This window comes from Antechinus flavipes, chromosome 1 (genome assembly GCF_016432865.1).
Source record: "Antechinus flavipes isolate AdamAnt ecotype Samford, QLD, Australia chromosome 1, AdamAnt_v2, whole genome shotgun sequence".
Lineage (NCBI taxonomy): Eukaryota > Metazoa > Chordata > Mammalia > Dasyuromorphia > Dasyuridae > Antechinus > Antechinus flavipes.
In genome coordinates, this window is record NC_067398.1 from 192296500 (window position 1) to 192324312 (window position 27813).

The window sequence follows — 27813 nt, forward strand, 5'->3', positions numbered from 1 at the left end:
TAATAATGACAAAAGAAACTAAAAGGTGAAAGGTGAAATGATCAAGTTCCTAAAAGAGACAGGAAGGCAGGAGAAGGAAAAGGAATTAAGAAGACAAACTTAGCATTGGAGCTAACTCCCTGCATCAAAGACTACCTTAAAAGAGGAGAAAATAAAGGACCCTAAGGAAGGATTTTGAGAAATAGAGCAAGGAAGAAGAGGGAGTTCACAAAAATGCCCACTATTTAGCCAATAAAAGGATAGCTGAAGTCTTTTCTTGAATTTGATAAGGTAGTATATAAAAAAAGAAGAATATAACACAAAGTCAATCAGGAAATAATAAAAGAATTGTTATATATTAATGAGGGTCAAATTAAGATTACATAGCCTAAATTTATATTGACCACAGAACAGTTATGTGACTTTCTCCAGCAGCATTCATTAGGAACTAAATAAGAATGAAGATGATGGGGGAAATCCAAAATAAATGATGGGGGTATAAGGCAGGCTTAGGATTTGACAAAGTGGCATGGCCTTTAACCCAAGAGAAGAAGGGATTCAAGGGAAAGTGATAGTATAAGAAACTATTGGCCCACAAGCTGAGAAAAAAGACACATAAAAGAACATGAAAATCTTCGTAAGGAAAAAAGAGTAAGTTTTGAAGAACTGAGGTCGATGAAGAGAATAAAAGACAGGAAGTTAAGTTTAGAGAAGAGAAAATTCAGAATTCTTAAGTATACAGATGAGAGTGGTAGGTGATGATACTTCCAGCCTTCCTGGAGAGCCAGGTTATCAGTTAGTATTAGAAAATAGAAAAGTTGTAAAATGAAGAATGAAAAACAAAGAAGCTGGGGGGGGGGGGGGGAGAGAAGGGGGAAGGGAAAGGGTTTCAATAGAAGGGGAGGACAGAGAAGGTTATATATGAAGTTAATAGGAATAAAAGTGGGAGAATGAAAAGAAAAAGAAGCTTTAAGGAGAGCAGGAACAGAGAAATCAAGTATCATTGAATAAGAACCAGTTGATAAGGTTCCGTAAGTACCACCTTGCAAAGCCTGGTTCCCCTCCCCATCCTACCCCAAGACTGTTTTGTGAAAAGATAAAAACCCTGGGTGCTTGATATTTGAATCTCTGAAAGCCAATTCTCATCCTTTCACCACCATTCCCAATTCTTCTACCCGCCCCCTCTACCCCCCACTGCTGCTATCTTTCCATCACCAATCTAACAATGAACCAGAATCTTCCTATTGTCCTGGGAAAAAGAGACTAAGGCCTCAGGTAACACTCTTCCCTATATAGGAGGACCCTTGTTGTCCCCTATACTTAGAGGTTTTATTCTAATCTGGGAAATTCTTCACATACCAGGTTTTTCCCAAATAGATAGTTTTTCCCCCAGTAATTACTGTTGTGCCAAAGTTCCCTTTTAATGTCATAATCCAGTTTCTCCAATTTTCCTATTTAGACATTCTGCCTCAGGTTATAACTTTTCCTTCTTAATGTTTGAGATAAAGGTTTTATATCTTTAGGTTATAGACATTCCTTCTTAATGTTTGACAGGATAAAGGTTTATACATTTTAGATGTCATTAGAATATCAGTAATCTCCCTCCATTGTGTCATCCTACAGGTCTCCCCCACCATTAGGTTATCCCCACCCAGATACCTTCCCCACTGTGTCATTGTTCTTGTTATCCTATAAAAAAGCTTGCTGTTCTAATACTCAGGGCTGGACTCTTTGAGATGATAGTCTCCTCCAGCCCTGGGATCAAACATGGATCCATCGGTCCCAGTATTTCTCTCCATATAATAATCTATTGAATTGGTCTCTAATCTCTGTCTTGCTCAGTTTCTTTGGCATTACATTACATATCCAATTTAAAAAAATTTTTTTTAATTCTGAGACTTGATGCAAACAGCACAATGTCATTAAGAAATAGGTACATCTGGAGATTCTCACCATCTTTAAGTAACTTTTCTTCATTTAATCAACTCAGCTGGACTTCTTCCATGAAAGCAGCTAATAGTGCTTGTACCTACATCTGTCTCCCTACCATTTCTCTCACATGATATGACAACAGGGAATTGTCAGTTGCCTCTGTTGTTACATCTTTCAAAGAATCTTGTGAAACGTTGACACATATAAAGGAAAAATTGTTTTGGTATTGGTCCGCTGATTCTCATATTTTTCTATAGTGAATAAACAATAGGCATAGTGAAATCTGATATTCTTCATAATGTCATTATGTGACTAACATGACAGGTTTTATTGTAGAATATTGTTTAAAGACCTTACAAGAGTAAGGTAGATTAAAAGTTTTTAACTCACATGACAAGAACAGCAAAAGGAATTGGAAGTTTAAAGAAACCTGGGAACAAGAGCCAGATCATCTCAAGAACAGTCAAGGATAAAGATGAAAGGAGTGCAAACACAGGAGAGAAAAAAGACCTATTTACGTTTCCATAACAACCTTTTTTCTCTATTGATAGCATTGGAGCCAACACCTTTAGATTCTAAGATTACTTTCCAACATACTGCATAAGGAAATAGAAATGGCATCCAGACAAAGAAAGATGCACAGCACAGCCAGCATTTGAGGAAATGGGCAGTTTTCAGCAACCACAAGCTTATGCTTGACGCCAAAACTCATCATTTTAAAACCTATAATCTTTATGATAATGTTATATAGCACCAAATCATGAAAAATGCCAATTTCAGAAGAATCAAAACTGCAAGTCACAAAGTAATAATCAAAGGAACTTGGTGAATGCAAATAAACTTCACAATATTATCAATGGCAAATTATGAACAAGAATGGCACAAAATATCATAACGTTGCATTACGGGAAAAGTGGGTGGATTAATTGTGTAGTGAGAACAAAGTTGAGCAGATCGGCATTTTGTACTAGAATTCACCTAATGATAAACAACCTAGATAAATAATCTTAGCATGCTGGGAAGATGCTTTGCAGAAAGAACACTTAGGGGACAACATGCATAAAAGTCCCACAAGAACATTTGAATGAGCCAAAAAAAAAATCATATTGAGAAAATGAGGGTTAATGATATCAAAACTTATAGAGACATAAACATTAAAACAATTTTTAAAATACATTGCTTGGCTTGCCTTTTTCTCATATTAGCATCTATATAGATTTTTAGCAGCTGTCCTCCCAAAACATATCCAATAGCAGGACCCAGGACTGACATAGAAAATCCAATTCCTATAAGAAAAGAAAAAATAAAACATGAAAATATGCCTAACATTTCTTTCAAAATGCATAATAGTGTGAAGAAATTGTATGGTACAACACATTTGAAATTGCACAAGTTTTACAAAAAAAAAAAAAAAAAGGGTTTATTTTTACATTTATTAAAACATTTATTTGTTCAATAAGCAAGTTAAGTTATAAACATAAAGCCAAAGTAGCTAGGAGATGTAAATGTATCTGATACTCATAATTTCAAAGATTGAACACTATCTTTACATATGCCCATAAACCTAAGATATTATGAATAATGATTACTTTCTGTGTTCAGCTAAGTTTGAAGAGAATGGTATTCTATGAAGAGTCCTTGGACGTGAAAATACTATTCTTCAAATCTGTATCAATCTATTTAATTCTACATTTATTTCTATGTTGATAGACCTATACCCTTATACCTGGTCACATGTATGGATAAAGATAAAGAGATCAATATAGATATTTAAAGCTTCTGTTTACAGAGCCTAGAGGAGAAAGACTGGAAGGTCCAATAGCCCTTCATTACAACCCAGGGAAGAAAAATGGATATGGAAGTGGTAAAGCAAAGATAAGAAAAGATAGAGTTAAATGCTAAGAGACTCATACTTCCTCATAGCCTAGCTGGTGACAACCTTATATATAACCTTCTGTCTTCCCTATTAAAGCTAAAATATATCTTCATTAGAGAAGTCCTGCAAACAGATGTTAATGCTTTTTTCAAAATAAACAAAAAATATGTAAGGGTATTTGGAAAATTCCAATACAGGCAAGAAAATCCAGTATATATGAAGGAATGTTGTGATACTCTGAAACTCTGAGGTACCTTCCATCATTATATCAATGATGTCTATCATCTTTTAACATAAGTAGAAGTCAATGGATTTTATATTAACTAAGTATAGCTTAACATCTTTTTTATGTAATGAAAATGCATAAATTGTAAATAATTATGCAAATGTGGTTTAATGGAAAATATGTGCCTGAAACATTACTAGCCTTTTTTCCCTCCTACTTATGTGTTGCTCTGTTAAAAATGCAAAGCAAAAAATACCAAAGCAAAAAATACCACAATGGTTCATTTATATTATAACACACATTTACCTATATAAAGAGATGACTTATGCGTAGCCACACTGTCATCAATAAAAGCTGTCCCTAGTGTGTAAAGAGGAGTTCCTCCTACTCCCAGAAAGAGTTGTCCCAAGATGAACACATAAAGGTAGCTAGAAAGCTTGGAGGAAGAATCCCTGCAACTGGTAGTGTTTCCCATTGCTGGGCAAGTATCTGAAAAAAAAGAAAGAAAAAGAAATTATGATTTGCAGAAACTTGGCACAAGGTGTTCATTTAAAATATATACTTTTTGAGAATTTTTAAAAGTCTTTATTTCTCATACCAAAATTAAATTTGGCTGTATTCAACTCTAATTTCAAAAAACATCATGATGGAAAGAATCCTGGCCTTAGAGTTAGAAAAACATAACCAAAATCAGCCATTAATATTTAGCTGCATGATCATATAAAAGACAAGTAATATTTCTGAACCTCAGTTTGTTCTTTTATAAAATAGGGATGATACCTGAAGTACTTACCTGTGAGATTAGATGTAAGGATCAAAAAATTGTGTGTGTGTGTGTGTGTGTGTCTGTGTGTGTGTCTGTGTGTGTATAATACTTTGCAAACTTTAAACACACACACACACACACACACACAGATTATTTTAATACAGATTTAAAACTGCACTAAGAATTTTAGGGCATTCCAAATATCTGCCAGTGTAACTATATTAAGAAATGCTTTTTCTTGAAAGAAAATTCAACAAATATTTTGCCATAAAATTTCTAAAACACAGAATAAAATTGAAACATTTTAATTAAAGAATAAGGTGATTTTGATTCTCAGTGTTATCTTGGCTCTCCATTTATCCTCTTAAGAGCAAATAAGGCTATGTGACTAAACTTAATAGTCTCCAAAAATTTTTTTTAAAAACTTAAAAAGCAAAAGTTCCTGCTGAACCTAAATAGTGGTGAAAATAAGGGGAAGTTTGTCCCAGGTGATGAAATATCTATGGTGCTAATATTATTGTTGGTTTTGTTTTTGTTCTTAAACAATGAGCAAGAAATATACTGAATAAGTTACAGAGAGATTGAAATTAACAATCTCCTTTAAGGAGATCCAGATTTAACACCCAATTCAGATCCTGGTGGCTGCTATCTCTATTAATCTTCCAAGATACTCTTCTTTTCTCAAGGAGATCAGTGCATGGCTCAGAGTTATTTCCTCTCCATATTTTTCCCTGACATTATGGGATTCCATTAAACATAGAGTTTATTTGACTTAAATTATTAAAGTTTGAAATAGCACTGACTTTTGGAACAACATGAATAGTGCTACCCCCATCAACTGTCCTAGTTTTAAAGTTCCTCTATCTACTCAGTTGCAATAACTTACTCTTCAGTCAGAGACAAGATGACAATTTTGGAACTATCATGTTAAAGTCATTGTATGCTTTTTTAAAAAATAAAGAAGCTATACATAATAAAAATTCACGGATTATTAAAAAATCTATTCTTTCTTGCATAAAGATCAAGTTTATTTATGTTAGTCGAGCTTACAATAATAAAAATAAAGTTTAAAACAAAAGGAAAAAAGATCTAAAAATGGGAAGAAAACAAAGAAAAGGAAGTAAGAAAATACCAAAGATTATCTCCATCTTTACAACTTCCCATCACCACGACACCCCTATTCCCATCCCACAACCCCCAATAATCAGGCAGCAGTCTGTAGTGCAAAGAAGATATATTTGGAGTCAAAGGACCTGAGTCCAATCTCTGCTGTTTTATATTTTGTAGTATGAATAAAGAAGCACTTATCATAACTTCTTAAGTACCAGATACTAAACTTGGTGCTGGTGATGCAAAGACAAAAGTGAAACAATTTTTGTTCTCATGGAGTTTATGTTCTAAGTATGGGCATAATAGTAAAGGAAAAAGCAAACTATATGAAGTTTAAAAGAAATCCCTCCACTCCAGCTTATACCACTGAACAGTCACTGACAAATCACTTCCATGGTCCTAGGTTATCTCACTAGTAATAGGCTTAGAGCAAGGTATTCCTAAAAACCTTTTCATCTTCTAATTTATGAATAATAAGAGGAGAAAGTACAATCAGAGAGTGGTAGGAAGGGGGAAAAAAAGTTTCTGCTAGGTAATAGGGATAATAAAGTCAATTTTCATGCTTTTTCCAGAATTCCTGTTCCCAGAGTAAGAAACTGAAAAGGAGAGAAAGATTAGACAGTATAAATGTATGAAACGCTGTTAAAGATATCCTAGGCAGATGGATTTTTAGCTTGTATGAAAGACCCAATTTTTCAATGGTTCACTTGTCGAATCAAAGGTCAAGTTCTAAATTGAGTAGATTTGAGTAGAATTGAGTACTAAGGGAAAAAGGCATGGTCTCTGGTCTAGATGGGGCTGTTCATATTGGAGGATGAAGAGATGGAGGTGGAAGTGGAAGGGTCAGGCCCCGGAAATCAACTAATTATGCTGTACTTCAATAATGTTACCTGTCAGATACAAAGATTAGACCTGATGATCTCCTAAGGTCCCTTAGGACTATCACAGAAGCAGTCAACAACCTTGTTCAGGGTTAGAAAGAAGTGTAAAGAAGTAAATGAAATAGTAAGCAATAATGCTCATTTTACAGCTGGGAACCCAACATTAAGAATGCACAGAGGCATTAAGAGGTAGTGAAATATGAAGAATGGGAATGTGTGGCTCAGAATGATGACCACCATATAATAAAAAAAAGTTGGAGATATCTCTAGGAGTAAAACGGGAGTCCTTCTAGCCCCTCCAAGCAATGGAAGGGAGGAGGCACCTTGGAGACAGGTTTAACAGTTTAAATAGTCCTGAAAGCAAAAATCCCTCCCACCACTGACTGTAATGGGCCAGAATTCTGGAGACATTCTTACAACAAGGTGTTAACTCAGTGGAATTGATAAGACAATGGTTATCTTGTTTAGCAACATGATTAATAATCAGTACGATTGATTTAATCTTACAACAAATAATGGTTCCCTACAGATACAATGATTGGCTTATACTCAGTATGATGAATGGATTTAATTGTAATAGAGTATTTAAGTACAGATACAATGATTGGCTTATACTCAGTATGATGAATGGATTTAATTGTAATAGAGTATTTAAGAGGTCAGAGTCAGACCTAGATGGGGGACTAGAACAGACTAGGAGACAGCCTTGGAGAAGACAGAAGATTGGAGGCAGGAGCTCAAGCTCTCGGAACTAAGGAGAGACATTCCATCTTCATCAGCCTCATGGTGGCTAACCTGGCCTTCTGCTTCCCCCACTGAGACTAAGGCCAGTCTGTACTTAGTACTTAATATAGTTCTACAAGAATGACACCTATTCTACAAGATTCACACCTATATTAAGTACTAAGTACATGTACTGAACTAGAGACCTATCAATTCCACTGAGTTAACACCTTTCTCCAGAATTCTGGCCCATTACAACTGACCCTCATCCTCATTGGCTGAGGATCTTACATTCTAAACATGAGAAGTACCCGGGAAATTGAACTTTGGCCAGTAAGTACATAGCTGCCCATATTTGATCTAGGCAGGAGAAAAATGATGTCATGGGAGGATAACAGGAAGGAGAAGTAGGTATGTCCTTGATTCAATGTCCAAGAATCTTCAGGCCTATTGCAACTTTGGGATAGATGAAGCCTTACTCGATTTTCACAACTATCTTTTAGAGATTTCATTCCGTCTCGTTGAGGAAGATCCATACTAATGTTGATAAATGCTGATAAATTAAATTAGGTTGGCGCACTGCTTCCCTTTAGGTGGATTCAGGTTATTCACCAGAGGAATACCCAATGTTCCTTTATAAAGCATGGAAAAATACCACTGCATTGTCTAGATCATAGTTTGGGTAAGGAAGAGTTTTTTTTTAAAAAAGAGGTCTTTTATCAGACAGTTTTAGCTTCAGTTTCTAATTTCTTTCTTTCAGATTCTAGCAGTTTCCATAAGGGTCAGAGGCAAAGTCAGTAAGTATTTATTAATTGCTTGATGCACACTAATTCAGAGAAAAGTATCAAATAGTCCTTGCCCTTAAGGAATTTACAATCTAAAAAATCAAAACTTGAAGGCACATTGAGTAGAACCACAAGGAATTTAATAGGAAATGAATAGTTTACCACATCAAATCTGTTACGTAAGAAATATAAACAAAAGGTTTACTGGATCTTACCTACAAATATTTCATCTTTTAAACTCAAAAGTTTCTACTGTAATTCTCACTTAATTTCATTTCCTCATATAAATAGAAAGAATGCAACTTTTTCCCCAGGGAACAATCCAAAACTCTTTGCACTGTTAAAACTTAGGGTTTTTTTTTTTCCTACATAAATTAAACCAGATGTTCTTAGATAAGTTACCAGATGCTTGTTGATATGTGAAGCACATTAGTTCACTACAGTACTTCTGTTAGCAAATGTTTTAAAGTTTTGTAAAATACACCAAACACAAAAATTCAAGTATTTCCTAAATAGGTCCAAAAGAGGTATGCTTTTAAAAGAAATAGATATCTTCCTGAAAAGAGATTTGTAACTATTTTTCCCCCAATAGAATCATTTCCTGAAAGATACATTTAGAATCATTCCAATTAAATACCTCATTTTACAGATGAGTCAACAGACTCAAGACAAGTTAAGTGATTCACCTGTGTAATCCAGTTTCAGCTTTGTTGTTATAGTTTGTTTTGTTTTGTTTTGATCTACTCACTCCAATCTAATTAATTCACTATGCTACTGAAAGTATAACTATTTCTTTAAAATAATTTTAGATGAATCATTCTACTATAAAGGCAAAATCCTTTTTGTAAAGTAGTTAATATTTAATTACATATGCTTTGCAAATATGGATTTTCAAAAGTCAAACTCACTGAAAGTCAGATGTTCCTATACTAAATATATATTATATATGTATATATATGCATATATACATATGTATATAAACACAAAATCTTGATTCAAGTTATCTTGATTACTACACAAACACATAACAAGTAATCTTGATTATACACACATATCAAGATACTATATCTGTTCTAGAAGAGCTCTTCAGTTTTTTTGTAATGCCTGCTTTTTCCTGGGTTACTACATTCCTATAAATGTCCCTAAGAAATATCTAAAACTATACAACTAAATTTGATTTTTTTTTTTTACTCTTAAATGGAATTTAAAAGATTTGGGAGTTTTTTGGATGAATTTAACAATTTTTTTATTTAAGCTAATATTAGAACAGGCATTCACAATGCAATGATAAAATTGTGAAGAGAGATTAAGTACTAATTGACATTGCTTACGGATTTACTGATTCACAAAAGCAATTATAGTTTTTGAAAGTATCATAAGCAAGCATCTAGACTTGTGAATATGCACACATATGCCTCCATGTTTATGCAAATACACACAGATTTAAATGGGTTATTACAAATAATCTTAAAAGATATAATCAAAGACACTTAATAGTTGTCATTCTATTCTCCCTAATTGCCCTTGAGAAGCTAATTATTTCCTTCTAATAATCCACATATATGTAAATATATTCACACACATATGGATATAATATAAACATATATATTTAATTTCTCATGTGCAGAAGTTTAAAACATTATGACTGACCACAAGAGGGAGCTCCTACTTTCTTTAAAACAATGTTTAAATCCAAGATTTAGAATGAACTATCTTTTATTAAGGCAGTTTTTGTGTACATGTAAATATTACCAATAAGGAAGAGCCACAAAAAAAAATAATGTTGAGTCTTTATAATGTTGAGTCTTTATACTTTAAGTATGTTTATAACTTCAGTTTCATTTGAAATGTGCCTTTATTTTTCTACTTAAATTATTCAGTTCAATTGTCCCACTTGCTATACTATCCACCTTAAATTGTTCTAATACAGATAGTTAATCCAAATCTATTCCCCAAAGAAAGTTAGAAATGTTTTGAAGATAAGATTTGCTGCTTTTAAGAAATACCAAGTTGAAATAAGATTATGCCTTTCCTCTCTCCCCATCTCTTCCCCAACTAAAGAAGAAAGTATGTACTTTGTCAAAAAAAAAAAAAAATTTACTTTTGTAAAAGGATTTTAAAAATCCTTTTTATTTTTCTAGGAATATTTTGATTTTAACAAGTACAAGGAAAAGTCTTTTAATGGAATGGCATAGGACAAAAGGTTTTTTTAAAAAAGGCCTTTCTTTGGGTGAATTGGATTAAGGATAATAACCTTTTTTTTTTTTTAATTATACCTAATCTAAATAAGAATCTAGACTTTTCCCATACTAGTAAGTGAGCAGGATTTGAACTAAATGTAATCCCCTTCCTTTATTCCTCGAAGAAGATTAGATTAGGGCTAACTAAAGAACTTTCTTCCCTACTGTTTTTTTAATTCTATCCAGAAGCTAGATGACAGAGAGGAAAGAATAGGACCAGTGTTTGGACTCGAAACTCAACAATAACCTCCTACCAGAATTTCACATCCCCAAACTCCATAAATCAATTGGTAAGTTGTTGTTCAGTCATCAGTCATGACTTTTGTGATCCCCACCCCATTATGGGTTTTCTTGGCAAACATACTAGAGTAGTTTACCAATTCCTGCTCCAATTCATTTTACACAAGGGATCTGATACAGAATAGGTAAGTGATTTGTCCAGGCTCACACAGCTAGTAAGAGCCTTCCTAACCCCAGATTCATAATAGATCTCTATTATTTCACTTGAGGATCTGAATTCTCAGGGAATCAATGATTTTCAGATTCACTTATTTAACCCTAAATTCTTTGCTAATCTCCAGACTTGGATCTTTAATTGCTTATTAGACATTTCAAACTCAAATTACATCTGCAATTCATCATGCCCACAACTAATTCTTTCCCAAAAATCTTTTCCTCTTCCTAACTTTCCAATCACCTGGGCTCTCAAATTCTCACATGCAATTTCTGTCAAGGCCTGTGGATTATACCTGTGTTACATCTCTCACATTTAACCCCTCTGGCTGACTAGGCCTCTGATGTTGGCCCCCATTGCCTCTGGCCTAGGTTATTTTAATAAGTCTTCTGGCTATGAGTCCATCCCCACTCCAATCTATCCTCTACTCAAGCTATCAAAGTACTTCCCTAAAGTACATGTGTGTCATATTCTTCACTCATTAAGCCCTAGTAGTTCCTGAATGGGACCGGGTGAAGATTTCTCAAAAAGTCTAAGAGATCAGACTCTAGGCCTGCAGACCTGTCACGTGATCCCTATTCCCAGAGGTCTATAGGACAGGAACATCAGGCCATAGGTATAACTGCAAGAAGTCAAGTGATCTCTAGGCCTAGAGGCCTGTAGGGTAGGAAGTGATATGACGCACAGGAAGTAGACAACATTGCTGACCACTGGTCAATATTCAATGAAAAGACTTGGGTCTTTTGCTATTTAAACAAATTCACTATTTCTGGCTCACTAGGCTGGGAGATGGGAGCTGAGAGGCTCCGAGTTTGCTCAGCTGAAGTGCTTGGGGCTCTTTGCAAGTACGGAATGAATGCTTCCTCTGTATCTGAAGATGTCTCTAAGTAGCTAATTTGGGTAAAGGAGTCAAGTACCCATCACCTCCATAATCAAAGCCTTTTGTCATTCAAAGCCTTTCACAATCCCCTTCCACATCTTCTTAAGCTCACTCCCCTCTAAAATATTCCTACTTTCCCTTCTTTACAGGTACCCTCGAATCACTTAGTAAAAGAATTTCACAATTTAAAGATGTAAAAATTGAGATCCAGAGAGTTTAAGTGACTTACTTAGAATGGAGATTTGAAACCAGGCTATTTTTTTCTACTGTAACATGCTACCATAGTACACTAGATAAACAAACAATGGAATACAGTGGCAGAGTGATCGATAAACCCAACACAAACTACTAGGGCAAGGATTCAATAATTAATTGACAATATTTCTAGGAAACGAAAGGTAATCAAGAAAAAATGAGACTTAAATTAACCTGCCATACCAGATACAACAAAAAGCTTTAAAAAAAAAAAAATCATATAGTAGACAAATGAAGAGAATGAAAGGAGATACCTTTCATAATTATACTGTTGCTATTCAGGCATTTGTCTGAATCTTCTGGTGTCTGAATCTTCATGACCCTATTTGGAGTTTTCTTGACAAAGACATTAGAAGTAGTTTGCCATTCTTTCTTTGGCTCATTTTTCAGATGAGAAACTGAAGCAAACAGGGTTTATTGACTTGCCAGGCTAAGTATCTGAGACAGGATTTGAACTCAGATCCTCCTGACTCCCTGTGCCCATTTTCACAACTATGGAGAGGGAAAATGTGTTTAACCTAATGAGAAACAGAAATGATCAAAGTCAAATGGACAATGTTGATTATATAAAGTTGAACATGTAGACAACTATGTTCATACAAGACAAAAACCAGATAAATTGGAAATAATCAAAAAGAGGCTTGGAATAACATCCTGAAGAAGGTAGGATTTTAGCTGGGACTTGGAGGAAGCCAGGAAGCAGAGAAGAGTCTTGAATGAGGACAACTAATGAAACTGTCTGGAATCGTAGATAGATAGATGGATGAATGGAAAGGAGAAACTTTTATTAAACACTTACTATTATAAATGCACTATGCTAAGTGCTTTACAAATATTATTTCACTTAATTCTCACAGCAAACCTAGGAACTACTTAACCATTTTACAGTTGAAGAAACTGAGATGGGGTTTAAATGGCCAATAGAGAGGAAGTCTCTGAGATCTGATTGAACTTCGGTTTTTTTCTGATTTTGATTCCCAATTTCAGGCTCAGTGATATTCCCTGCACCATCTAGTTGCCCTTAAAAATAGAGTGCCTTGCTCAAGGAGTGACTGCACTCCTTGAAGTCAATGTTACTAGAAAACAGAATGTTAGGTAGTAACATAGGTAGTAGAGGTGGAGGTATAAGAAGTTGGGAAGAAAGGATTATGAAGGGCTTTGAATACCCAAGAGAGGATTTTTTTATTTGAACAGGGAGGTAATAGGGAGCCACTGGAGTCTAATGAATAAAGAGGGAGAGGGTCTTTATATATCTAATCAGATCTGCACTTTAGGAATATTATTTTTTACAGATCAGTATGAGGAGAGACTTGAGGAAGGAGCCCAACCAGAATAGAGCTATTGCAAAAATTTTAAGAGAAAAGCATTAATGGCTGGGGGAGTAACTATATCAGAAAATGGAAAGATGTATATGTGAAAGATGCTACAGTTAAAAATAAAGAATTCAAGATGACACCTAAGTTTCAAGACTGAGTGTCTGAGAGGTACCCTCAATATAAGAAGGAAATTAGGAAAAGGAGATCATTTTACAGAAAGAAATGAATGGGTTCAGTTTGGAATGTGCTTAGTTTCAGAAGTCTATGAGACAGTCACAATTTGAGATAATGCAACAAAGCAACTGGAGAGATGAGACTGATCAGTGCTAAATAAATCTGAAAACTTTCTGCATAGAGATTAGTGCTGAATCTACAGGAGCTAATGTGATCACTAAGCAAAACAGAAGAGAGTTCAGAACAAATCCTTGGGGAACATCCGAATTTGATTGTCAGATAGGCAGAAAGTGAATAAAATATTGTCATGAAAACCTAGAGAGAAGAGACTATACAGAGCAAAAAACCCTTATAGGGTTCAGGTCAGAAAGGATGAGGCCTGAGAAGTCTATTCGATTTGGCAATTAAGAGATGACTGCTAACTTTAGAAAGAGTCATTATGATGCAATTATAAAGTTCAATATAAAGTTCAGACAACGAGGAAAAAAGAAGGGGAGAAAAGAAAATAGAGGACTCAATTATCAATGGCCTTCTCAAGGAGGTTAGTGCAAAGAAAGTAAAGATATTACATGATAAACAGGAGAAAGGAATAAATCAAGGAAGGGGTTTGTTGAGAATATGTTAGACATGGGCATGTTTGTAAGTATGGAAGCAGCTGGTATATAGGGAATAATTGAAGATAAATGAGAAAGTAGGGATGATAAAGGAGGCAACCTGTTGGGAATGAGAGAAGGGAATAGGATCACTTGTGCAAATGGGATAGTGTCTGCTATGGTCACGAAAAGGGGTAAGTCTTCACATGAGGCTGCAATGAACAAGATAGTAGCCTAAGGTAAATAAGGAGAAAAAGAGAAGGGAATCTTAGTGAATCACCTCAATTTTTTCAGCAAAAGGGATCAAAACTCTCAATCAAAGGAAAGTCAAGGGAGATAGAAGGACGGTTAAAAAAGTTTGGAAAAACACTTTCATGAGGGGGATAGTGTATTGATGGTTTTGTGGTAATAAAGGATTACTTGAGATTATATGACAAACTTATGTCCCAGTCAGGACAGTTTCATGATTTTTTTTTTTTCCTAGCTTTGTTTGGCTGCGTATGAGTAAGAATCAAGGTAGTAGATGGTGGGAGTAATCCAAGGCTAAGGCATGGCAAGGCAATATCAGTGACGGAAAGGGGACAAGGGACAATGTAAAACCGGCACATCAGAGTGGTGGCAGTGTCAGAGGAGATAAGGGAGCATATTTGAAAGATGTTGCAAAAACAAAATTAACAGGTGTGGCAGGTCAGGGAAGGTTTGGAAGCTCAGGAAAGCTTTGTCATCCAGAGGGAGCCAGATCTCAGAGAGTATAAGAAAATGGAGGAAGTAACAAAGGAAAAGATTTAGGATAAAAGTTAGTTTTTGTTTATTTTGTTTTGTTTTTACCTATGGAGCATAGTGGAAGAGGTGACTATAGTCTGAAGTCAGTATATATATGAGGCAGGATCCTATCTCAGACTCAAACTCCAAATCCACTTTATCATAATAACATTTTTTTCAAATACTTCATTTTAAATGTCATTGATTACGTATGCAATAAATATATTGTATCATCAATCCAGAAAGGAAAGAAAGTTTAGAGGCCATCTGGTACCCCTGCATTTTACATGAAGAAACTAAAAGTGAATGAATGAGTTCACAAGTACTTGTCAAGGATCAGACAGCAAGCAATAAAGAAATAATCTGAATCTAGACCGTGATAATTAGTATTTATTGCAAAGGACAGCATACTTGACTCTACAAGTAAGAAGATATACATGAAATGGCCATGATAAGATAACAAATACAATGGTATCTTGTAAATGCAAATTTGCTTAATAACAAATGGTACCATTTGGCTTAGCTGATCATGTAACACAAGTGAACATAAAAATACCAAAAATAATTTTCTGTAACTAGTTCTGTAACATGAAACATGTTATTGAACTTCTTATTAAAATAATAAAGATAGTAAAGATAAAAAGCTAGAGCAGAATCTATTATGCTTCAGGTAAAGTGGTTTTGTTTTGTTTTTTAATATTTTTTATGTAGGATAGCTCTCTGAGAGGGGAAGAAGGATAATGGGGAAAACTATGTGATATGAACAATACATCAATAAAACAAAGAGAGTGGAAGAAAGGAGTTAGAATAAGTCTAAGTATGGCTAGGTAATTCTAGAAACAAAGATACATAATAATGTCCAAATTAAATAAGTATAGAATCCTTTACTAGACTGATGATGATGATGATGATAAGATAGATAGTATTTATGTAATACTCTAAGAATTGCTAAGCATTTTACAAAATGATTACTTATTTTAAATTAACAATAATTATTTTATTCTCACAACAATTCTGAGATGTTAAGTGCATTATTATCTTCACTTTATAAATAAGGAACATGAGGCAGTCAAGAGGTTAAGTGACTTGCCCAAGCTAACTAGCTGCTTACAATATGTTAAAGCTCTTAGGTAAGATTTGAACTCAGAACTTCCTGACTAGATTTAGTGCTCTAACAATTCTCCATCTGCCTGATTAATAAAAGCTAGAGTGAATGAAATAAGTTAAAATAAACATGTCTGTTTTTGGCATGTCTACTCTATGTCCATTCTCCTCTAGAAACAAATTAGTACATCATTTTTTTGACATTACTTTTTCTGAGCATAAAAAAATGTTATTTTGTACCTGTATATATTTGCATAGTACTCTATAGTGAGGAAATTAGGGCTCAGAAAAGTTGGGTGGCTTGCTAAAAATAATTCAGGTGGCAGTTGTAGCATAAATCAAAGATGGCTCTGACTTCTTGTGAAGTTTTTCTTCTACTATAGTACATATATTGTACGCAGATATTATATCATTGGAAATCATCTCCTGAAAGAGATTGAAGAGTAGACTTACAATTTTGGAAATTCCTTCATAATCAAAATAGAGTAATATTAAATAATCACGTTTCAGAGAGCTAACTATGGACTATTGCTATTTGTTTTAAATAATTTCCACTATTTCCCTTTAAGATTCATCTACCTTACTATTTTCTCTCCAAATACTGTCAAAACTAAATGTCCACTTTTAGAACTTTAATCATCATTTCTATTATTGAAAAGTTACTAGGGGTTGCTAGATGGCACAGTGGATAAAGTACTGACTCTGAAGTCAGGAAGACTAGAGTTCAAATCCAGCCTCAGACACTTAATACTTCCTTTCTATGTTCCCTGAGCAAGTTATTTAACCCCAATTGCCTCAGCAAAAAAAAAAAAAAAAAAAAAAAAAAATGTAGGTGACTCCCAAATCCATGTTCCAGCCTTTATATATTGGACCTTTCCTGCACTGTTGCTTCAAATTCAAAATACCTACAATTGAACTTGTAACAATTTCCTCAAAACTCTCCTGACTTCATTATTGGTACCCTAATTGTTCTAGTCAACCAAATTTAAAACTTCAGAGTGATCGTGACTCCTTCTGTGTAAACATATGGTAACCAAGTTCTATTCTTCTTTGCAGTAGTATTTCTGGCAAACATTCCTTTTATCTCCATTTCCACTGCCACTGCCCAGGTTTAGAACCTTAAACCCTCATTCTTGGAATATTTAAACAGTTATTACTTCTTCACTTCTTACATTCCCCTCTCTTTTCCAGTCTACCCTACATGTAGCAATCAAATTGATCTTCAATCACTGTTTTCCTGCTCAAAATCTATAAAGGGGGCTTCATTGTCTATGAAATAAAAGTTCAACTTTCTTATACTAATATTTAAGGTTCAACTTACTAATCAGCTTTATTTGACATTAATACCATGAAGGAATTATCTATTTCTATCACACTTTTAAGGTCCATAGAAAATATCCTTACTGAAAACTTTCTTGTTGTTGACTCATTTTTCCATTTTCATGGCTGACCTTCCATAACTGTCACATTTGGAGTTTTCTTGGCACACACTGAAGAGATTTGCCATTTCCTCTTCTAGCTCATTTTACAAAGGAGGAAACTGAAGTCTAGGATTAAGTGAGTTGCCCTGGACCACATAGCTAATAAGTGTCTGAGGTCACATTTGAACTTAGGTCTTCCTGACTTGAAGCCTTGTATTATATCCACTGTATCACCTAGCTGCCCTATTGCTGAAAAACCTATCTTTTTCAACATACATCTTAAATCCCATTATTATTGTAAAAGTTTTCCTGACCTCCTCTCAGTCCAAAATAATACTTTCCTTTAGCACCCATTGTACTCAATCTTTTTCATTGGTAATGTGAACTTGAAGAGAGGAATGATATTCTCCAAGAGGGTCTAACAAATAATTTTGCAGATAATGGACACTCAATACATAATTACTAATTATCCTATAATTAATTCAATTGGTCCAAAAATTCCATTTATAACAAATTTGTTTTTAAATATTAAACAAAAAATTAGCTGCGAATGCCTTTTCATGACCTTTCCACTGTTAATAGATTTAATTTACTTTGGCAAGACATTATTCTCAGTACTAAATACATAAAGATAACAACATGGTTTTTGCTCTAGAGGAATTTACTATTGAACAGAGGGCATCTGCTAAGCAAACAATGAGACAATTTTTTTTTTGTACCTCTTTAGAAAGTATTAGGAGAAATTGCAGAAGGCAGAACTTTCATGCAATCTGACAATCAAATGTGAGCTTGATTCCAAGAACTTCAATGAGAAGGCACATATTAAACATAACAGCTTTTCTTAAAGATTAAAACTCTTATTTCTTCCATACCTACTCTCAAAATACCTTCCAAAAAAAAAGCAAACTTGTTTTTGAAACTGGATATTATCTTAGAATACTTAAAATGAATGATCTTCAGCACCACTAGAAATCAGATATTTGTTTTGGCCACTAGAAAATGATGTGTAAATTGAGTACCCTAAATTAGAAAGATTTATAAGCAGAAAGGATGGGAGAAAAGCAGGGGGCAATTCCATATCTGGCAAATAAGTTCAAATAAGTACAAAGTAAGGCACTTTGTCAATGACAGAATTAAGTAGATTCCTAATATATTCATTAGTAGTCAAGTGTGGTTCTAAATAGAATTAATGAATGATTTAGTAGTTGTTCATTTTTTAAAGTCCAGTCTATGGATCAACTCCAAAAGAACTAAAAATCCATTATTAGCAAATATTAAGTTTCAGGAGAAAAGCAAAATAATTCAGAATTGAGAGAATGCTTCTTCCTTAAAATTTGAAAAGAATGCAAAGGAATTCAAAAAATTTCATTATTTATACTTACAAATTTTTGACCTAAAACTCTTTTTTTTGTTTTTAATTATAACTTTTTATTTACAAAACATATGCATGGGTAATTTTTCAACATTGACCCTTGCAAAACCTTCTGTTCCAACTTTTCCTTCTTTTCCCCCCACCGCCTCCTCTAGATGGCAGGCAGTCCAATATATGTTAAATGTGTTAAAGTATAAGTTAAATACAATATATGTATACATATTTATATAGTTATCTTGTTGCACAGGAAAGATTGGATTTAGAAAGAAGGTAAAAATAACCTGAGATTTCATTTTCAAGTATAGAAAGGCTTGCATAGGTTTTAGTCGTTTTCAACAGGGAAAAAAAAATAGCAGAGAGATCAGTAATACTTGGAGAATGAAGTTTCATTGCCAGAGATTAAGAAGTAGGAGAGGAGAAAGTGGAGCAAAGAACTAGTAGCTTTTCTTAAAAGTTTACTGTGAAAAGGAAGACAGATATAGGATAATAACTTAAGGGGATAACAGGGTCAAGTAAAACTTCTTCCAAAAAGGAGAGATCTGGAAGCATTAACAAAAGAATAAAGAAAATGATAAAGAGAAATAAAATTTTAGAGAGAAGGAAGGGATAATCAAAGGAGCAAAATGAAAGAAGGAAGGGGAGGAAGAAGAGAGAGAAACATAAAATATTGGCTTTTACAAGGAAAAGGACACTGGTCCAAAAAGAGAGAATTAGGCAAGATGTTGGGCAGATTTGAAATAAGAATTAAGAGAAGCTCGTCATAGAGGCCCTCATTTTTCAAGTTCTTCTACTAAGAGACTGAGAAGGTAATACATTCTCTTGAAGAGAGAAGAGAAAATTAGGGGAAAAGTGGTAGAATCATTCAGAGAAGAGGAAAAGGATTAATGTACAACACAGGGCACAGTTAAGATTAAAGAATCTAAATTTACAGTAGACAACTTATGGGGTTATATGTCTACCTTCAAAGGCATTCAGCACAAAAGCAAGAGATGAGGAGGTAATTCAGGGCATATAGTTTGAAAAGAATGGTTTGCCCACAGAGTGGATGTGTAAAGTGAGTATAGGAGAAATGAAGAGCATGGGATAATATCAAAGTTGCAAGCTTATGTGACTGGGAGTCCTCAATAGTAACAGGGATGTTAAGAAGATAGGGATTTGGGAGAAAATAATAAACATATTTTGGACATGTTGAATTTCAGCTGTTTATCTAGTTTAAGATATCTAATTGTCAGTTTGTGAAATAACACTGAAGATTCAGAAGGGTTATAGGTGGGTAAATAAATGAGAATTATCTACAAAGAACTGCTAATTGAATGCATGGGAAATGAAGAGGTCATCAAGCAAGAGAGCAGGAAAAGAACAGAAATCTTCAGTAAAAAACTGAAATTTTTTTGGAAAATTGGAAGTTGGAAATTGGGAAAAGGGGAAAGAAAGGACACCCCAAATTTGCTGGTATTACTTCACTAAAGATCCAGCAAAGAAAACTGAGAACTACTCAAAATAAATGCCAGGATTAAATGTCAACTTCTCGTTTTTAAAAGTCCTTTATGAATTAGACTTACCATTCTCTTTATTATATATTCCATCATATACACTGAATTGTCTGGCCATATTAGTTTCATATATGACACCCCATCTATCTTCTCTATGGTTTTCTGCACACTGAAATTGTATCAGATTGCACCAGCAATCTCCCCACACACACACACCTCTTTCTCCCTCCCTCACTTCCTTCCTTCTTTTCTTTCTTTCATTTATTTCGTTTCTTTCATTTTTGATTATGGTTCTTTGTGGTATTATTGGCCAATTCCATCTCTTAAAAAACTAACACTTTTTATGACAGGACATCCATATCTTGGAAAATCACTGATTTCCCAATGTGCTGTAGCAACAGCAGAAAAACAATTGCCTACAAATTAAAAATAAGCCTTATAAATCACATTCTTCATAAAATTAGGTGGGTAATATAAATATTATTCTAATATTACAAATGAGAAAAGTAAAGATGAAAGTTAAGTGACTTGCTACAAGTTACCCAGGCAATGGTGAGAACTACAACTTGAACTTTGGTCTCCTGTCTCTTAGCCTAGTGTTTTCTTTTTTTTAAATTCAATTTTATTTTATTTTCAGTGCCAGATTCTTTCCTTCCCCCACCCCCTTTTTCATTTTTTGATAAGCCAATAAATATAAAACTCATCACAAATATAAAGTCATACAAAATAAATTTCTACATTAAGCTAAGTTCTAGGGGGGAAAAAAAAAAGAAAAAAAAATGCATCAATTTGCATTCTGAGTCCATCAGTTCTCTATCTGCTAGTAGATAGAATCTTTCAACATGAATCCTTTGGGATTGTAGTGGATCATTGTGTTGATCAGAATTACTTTTTTTTCTCCTCTGAGGCAATTGGGGTTAAGTGACTTATCCAGGGTCACACAACTATTGTGAAGTGTTAGAGACCAGATTTGAACTCAGGTCCTTCTGACTTCAGGGCTGGTACTCTAACCACTGCACTACCTAGCTGCCCCTCAGAATTACTTTCTTTCATAATTGATTATCTTTACAATTTTGCTATTACTATAGAGATTATTACAATTCTGTTCCTGTCATCTTGCAAAAGTTCATAAGTCTTCCTAGATGTTTTTTATAATACCATTCCCTTTATCTTTCCTTCCACATAGTACACAATATTCCATCACATTCATATACCAATTGATAGACATCTCCTGTTTTTAATTTTTTCCTCTGTATCCCCAGTATCTCCCTAACAAGTCCCTGGCCATAGTGAATGATTGTTGATGGATTAAATCATAGGATTTGCAGAGGAGGGTATATATTACCCCCAGGCCACTAAACTACCAGACTCTTCTCAGAAAATAGTAGCAATACCAGGAGCCAGCTAGAAGGCTGATTTGATTTTTTTCCCCTTGGTAGCAGAGAAAGTGTGTCTAAATTTCATTTCATAGTTTTAAGTTGGAGCAGCCAAGCATCTGAGGTCATGGTAACTGAGCCCTGATTGACTATGCCTGAGATGTGGTTAACTCATTAATCTTTACTCAAAATCAAAGTCTCAATTCAGATAATTCTCCCTATGAGGGAGAGAAGTGAAAAGGAAAGAGAAGGCCACCTTTATTCTTAAGTGATTCCAGGTAGCCAAATGTTCACTCTAGATATCTAGATATGAAAAACCATTTGACAGCCATTTTAACCAGTCTGCCTTTCGAATGGGCAGCCACAACTTACCAATAAAATTTCAGTGATAATAAAAAGTACTGTTTGTCTATAGAGAGAGAGCTGTTTCTGAGAGAACTGTACACCCCAAAGCATGTATGCATATCCTATAACTATTTCTAGTTGGTCTACTACTTGGTTGGATAGAGAGCCTTTTTATTCAAATATCTTCAAATGGGTCTGAGTCATTATCAGCAATTGATTTTTGCTACATTCTCATCTGAAAGAGTAAGATAACTCTATTAAAGCCTTCATATGAGAGAACTATGTTTTAAGAAAGGCCATAGTAACTTCCACACCAGCATCACTGACCTATCTGAAGTTATATGGTACTCTTGAGAAACAAGTCAGTCTTTGACCTTTTGGTTTATTCTTTTCTGTTCTAAGAAAAGGAAGTGGAATCCAATATGGGCAAAGAGCATAAGCCATAGAAATTCATGAATTCATGATGGAAACTATAGCCAGTTTTAACAACAACAACTTGAAGAGCAAAGATCTGGGACTCTAGCCCAGCAGAAGCCAGTAGCAAAACTGCCTCTGGATGCCAACTTGGTAGAATCAGTGCAATGTATAAACTGAACTAAACTGTGAGCTTAATCCTCCCCAGCCTCCAAAACATAGATCCCTGAGATGTTGGGGAAAATGCTTGTACTTTGTTCTGGCTATATCTTTGAAGCAAATATTTCTTTTTAAAAGTTATTTGATATTAAGTGATTAAATGTAAGGGGGAATGTCTTTTATCATGCTTTTAAAATGGAGTAAACACAGCTGTGGGGCAGGGAGGCTCAAAGTAAGGTATAAAACCGTCCGAAGGTGCCCTAAAACCTAAAACCTAAAATTGGAAATGTAACAGGTCAACCCCTGAAAGAGTGAGAATATTATAACACATACATAGACACATATGTATATATGTGTGTACACATACAAACACATGCACATACTAAGCAGTTCTGTTTGGCTCACATGCCAAAAAGTAAATATTTTTAATTGAAACCACGAGTCCATTCCACTTTCCATTGATCTAGGCCTTCTCCTGTCCCATCTCTTACAAACTTAAGTCTGTATCTCAGAATCACAGGTCATAATAGGTCTTGGTCTTCTTGTTCAATCCCTTTATTTTATAAATAAGGAAATTTAACACAGTGGCCAGTGGTCATATATGGGTCATTTGTCAATATTCTCAGGGGCAGCTAGGTGGCACAGTGGATAGAGCATTAGCCCTGAAGTCGGGAGGACCTGAGTTCAAAAGTGACTTCAGATACGTAACACTTCCTAGCTGTGACCCTGGGTAAGTCACTTAAGCCCAATTGCCTCTTAAAAAAAAAAAAAAAAAAGATACTATATTCTTTCTTCTTCCTAAAAGATCGTACATTGGCTACATGGCTTATCTTCCCTTATTATTCTTGTCTATATGTAATTTCCCTGGGGGAAAAAAGGCGGGGGAGGATGGAGCAGATTCAAATTCTAGATGGGAGGAAAGACCTTGACCTACATAGATCACTTGCATTTTGAGTTTTCACTCATCTCAAAAGGGAAAGAAATATTGCAGAGTTTAGGAATGGGGGCAGAAATAAAGGGAATGAGATACTTCCTCAGGGGCCACAGTTTCTGTACCTGAAAAGCTGAAGAGATGAACTTTGCCCTCCCAGGTCCACAGTAAAAAAGTAAAGGCCAGAACAGGGAGAAACAGCAAGGTATAACCCTGTTTTAGTTTTGGTTTTTTTTTTTCTTCCCATAGCCATTCATTCATATGGGTAGAACAGGGGCAAAAGGTTATTTATTGCAGTGAATACAGAAAAATACCCAGTCCCTTTTCCCTATTCAACTAAGGATGGATGACAGATGCCTAATGCCACATTTATTCATTTATTTTGATATTATGTTATTTGGTTTTTCAGGGTTTTTTTTTTTTGGGGGGGGGTTTAGTTTCGTTCATATACATGTAAATCAACTCAAATTTGTGCTTTTACATGTATTTCTTTGTTCATGATCTGCGAGCATACAGTAGAACAGTTAGTTACACAGCAACTGACTACAAAGTTTTTTCATCCTGGTTTTAAGCCAGGAATTCCAATTCCTAGTTCATCATGAAAGCCTCTCTAAGTGGGAGAAAGCGAGAGACAGAAAGTGCCTGAGCTATTTATCCAGCATTTCCACTAATTATAAACTCCCCAAAGCAAAAATTAAAAAGGAACATAAGAAACATTCAACTCCTAAGACTTCTGAATTTGACTTTCACTCTGGGCTTCTGCAGCAAAATTAGGAAAGAGAATAAGGAAGGGTGAAAGTGAGTTCAGTTTTACTCGCCCATTAATGTGTGATATCTTGCTGTACAATGACCCCTAGTGTTTTTCATAAACATGTCTTTTCATAAATCCCCAAAAGAATACAAAAAGTTTGAGGACTTCTTTTAATTAGTGCCTGTAAAAGAGAAAATCGACCTTATGAATCATCAGTGGGGACTCAATCCCTTCATATACCATAGTTACTATCCCAGACTCTTCCAGACTTCCAATCTACTCCCCTGTAATGTACTGATTTTATTGTCCTTATTCACTGCAACAACGCCTAACACTGACCTAGAACTGAGAGAGACTTTTATAGTTGTACTGAGACTAGGCTAAGACTAGAGTCAGATATAATATTTCTTATTGTTAATGCCTCATCAATGAATAGAGTTCAGTCTCTCCTACCTCACTACCACTCTAGCTAGTAAAGTCTCCTCTTTCTAGTCACAAAACTTTTAAGTGTATTATTTACGCAAAGTAAAAATTCCTAATATACAGCTAGCAAATTCCCACCTAGAAGAAAAGGGATTTTGCAATCTTAAGTCATTTTGCTTCCACAAGTGTCCTTGAGCAGGATAAATACCCCGGTAAATGTGATAAGGTAGGGGAATTTGCCTCTTGGACAAGGAAGGATTGGGAGAGAGGAAATGTGACCAGCAGAACAAGTACTCAAAGAAGCAAAGGAAGAAATGATCTAGTCTCATTTTGCTTAAAATTGAGTATATTGCATACTTTATTAAAGGAGAATGATAACCTGGAAAGGATCCTGACCAATCAGAAAGAAGGACTTACTAATTAAACACCATAAAAAAGCTTGACCTCAGAGACAGCTAAGTAACCGAGTGGATAGAGCACCAACCCTGAAGTCAGGAAGACCCAAGTTCAAATCTGGTCTCAGACACTTAACACTTCCTAGCTGTGTGACCCTGCACAAGTCACTTAACCCCAATGCCTCAGCAAAAAAAAAAAAAAAAAAAAAAAAAAGAAAGAAAGAAAAATAAAAGCTTGACCTGCCTATGTAGCTGTGTTCCATTCCACAAAATATACCATGTACACTCATTCTTGCAAGAATGTAAAATCAAATCTTTCCTGCATTCATAATTGTGTCAGTGGAGTTCTTGGCTAATATATTTTGTTTCTTAAATTGCCTCTTCCCCTACTAAATAAAGCATCTCAAATGATGTAATACAAGATAATCCCACTCTTTCACTACTACCAATCCCTTTTCTCTCAACTCTTTCTCTTAAACCATACCCTGGCCCTCCCCCAAGTCCCCGTGAAAAAACACCTTACCATTCATTGTGCTTTTTGGAATTCAAAATTCTGTCCTTATACTTAGTAATTTCAATTTATGTATGGATGGTACCTCAAAAACCCTGAATGGTATACCAACTAATCAATCCATGACTTATAATTCCCAAAGTCCATGACCTAGCTCACCTCCATTCTGACTCAGTCATCCAGGGAAAATCATGTTTCACTTATGGATGTTCCACTTCCATGAACAAGCACAATGAAATTCTTTTGACTATAATCTCCTATCGATCCATCTCTTCCTGGATGTCACTCCTTCTCAAATAAGAGCTGGACAGTCCAACTAGTTTCTCAGAGAGAGAGAGAGAGAGAAAGCAAGAGTGCAAGAGATACACACGAGAGAATTTGGCAGAGACTAGGCTAGATCCTATCTGGCAAAAAGTTTAGTACTTAGAACAGTCTTATTGATTGTAGCAAAAGCCCATCTTGTCCCTATTCACTGGAATAATGACTCTCCATTGCCACTGAAGTAGGCCTGGGCAAAACTTCCATTGTGGACTGAAACAGGCCCAAACAAAGATATAAATATAAGATCTCTGGTCATGAAGTCCCTAAGATTCTTCTAAAAGTTCCAAAATGAGAAACATTTGAATAAATTGAGTTATCATTTCCAGAAGATTATGTTAAAAGTATATGTTATTTGGGGGAGAGAAAAGACTTTAAAAATCAACTGTAAACTCTCATTAAAATCAGCTATTTTAGCTAATTAGGTAACTAATTTTGTCCTACAAAGATTCAGGGTGCTTACATACTTTATGGAATGTAGCATATTTTAATGAGGGAAGAATGGTAGCAAAAATTACTAACAGCCATAAGGCAAAATAGAACAAAAAGAGATGATAGCACATGAAAGGAATGGAGAAGAATGATTAAAGACAAACTTCTCAATTTACAGCCTGTCCAAGTCTTACCTATACCATTAATACCATTAATAGTTTCCTTTTTCCAAAAAGCTTCTCACATTTTCCCCTATTATTTAGCAGAGAACTGATGTGAAAAAGTGTTTACTTAAATACATTCTCAATTACAAATATCAAATTCTTTAAGCATTAGTTGATATTGTAGATATGCGAATTCTGTACATCAATTTGTACTACCTTTCTCACTTTACAGAAGTTATATGAGAAGAAGCTCTCAAATTAAATCTTCTATTGTAATCTTTGCATTTTTCCTGGACTAGGGGAAGGGAGCGAGAATCCAACAAAACAAATAACTAAAAGGATCAAGATTTGGGTTTAGGATTAGAGTTTTGGTTTTTCATTCCAAACCTTTTAAAATATGTGTGAGACTTCTTAAAGTTGAACCTTCTAACTATCCCCCCCCCCCCTTTTTTTAAACAAATTGGACTTTATTAATATATTACAATGAAACTCATTTATACAACACTTCTTTTAACAGGTTTTTGTTGTTGTTGTTGTTATCATAATGTTGTTCCCTTGAGGAAAGAGAATGACACTAACAAACCTTTAGTTTACCAAATACATAAGGGGAAATGTAGTAAATCAATCCTAATTTTAAAATAAAACTTCTTAATTTCAGTAACAGAAAACAAATGGTTATTTTAAGTAACATCCATTAGAGAAGTAAAGTGATGTACAGGAGAAAATAATTCCTTATATTTCTATGAATTTTCCATTGAGATGCCTTGGAAAAATTAAAATCTTAACCTTAATAGCTTTAAAGGAACAGAGTGAAATGGGTGAGAAAAATATCTTCAAAGTTAGATTCCAGTATTTTTCTTCCTGAAATAGAATCCTCAGATTAAACATGTTTTATTGAACTACAAGAAAGTAGAAAGGTTAAAAATAAAGAACAGGGAGACAGAATGCAGTTCCTAATACCTTAGATATATCAGCTATTCCCACAGTCTTCTAGTTGATATGCTCATCAAACTTTTTTAAAAGAATATTTATTAGTAATCTAAATGTGTTCTTAACACCTGAGGTTCAGAACTTTTAAAAATTTATAACTATGTTCAATATAATTGTGCTTCTTTTCTAAATCAATTTATATTTTAAAACATTATTCTGAGAAAGGATCTATGACTTCACCAGATTTTCAAGGAATTCCATAATATACAAAAGATCATGATTTAGATTTTACATATTTGGATTTTATTCTAACTCTTTTCTT

The 27813-nt window shown here is 34.5% G+C and overlaps 1 protein-coding gene across 1 annotated transcript in view; it reads right to left on the minus strand.

Moving 5' to 3' along the window:
* The window catches only part of LOC127560051 (solute carrier organic anion transporter family member 4C1-like), an 88953-nt gene that overhangs the window by 40550 nt on the left and 20590 nt on the right, over positions 1-27813 (minus strand). The window contains exons 3-4 of the mRNA XM_051994294.1: positions 4320-4502; positions 3101-3197 (exon numbers count right to left, since the gene is read on the minus strand). Of these exons, the coding sequence (XP_051850254.1) occupies positions 3101-3197; positions 4320-4502 (280 nt within the window). The remainder of the gene's footprint in view (positions 1-3100; positions 3198-4319; positions 4503-27813) is intronic.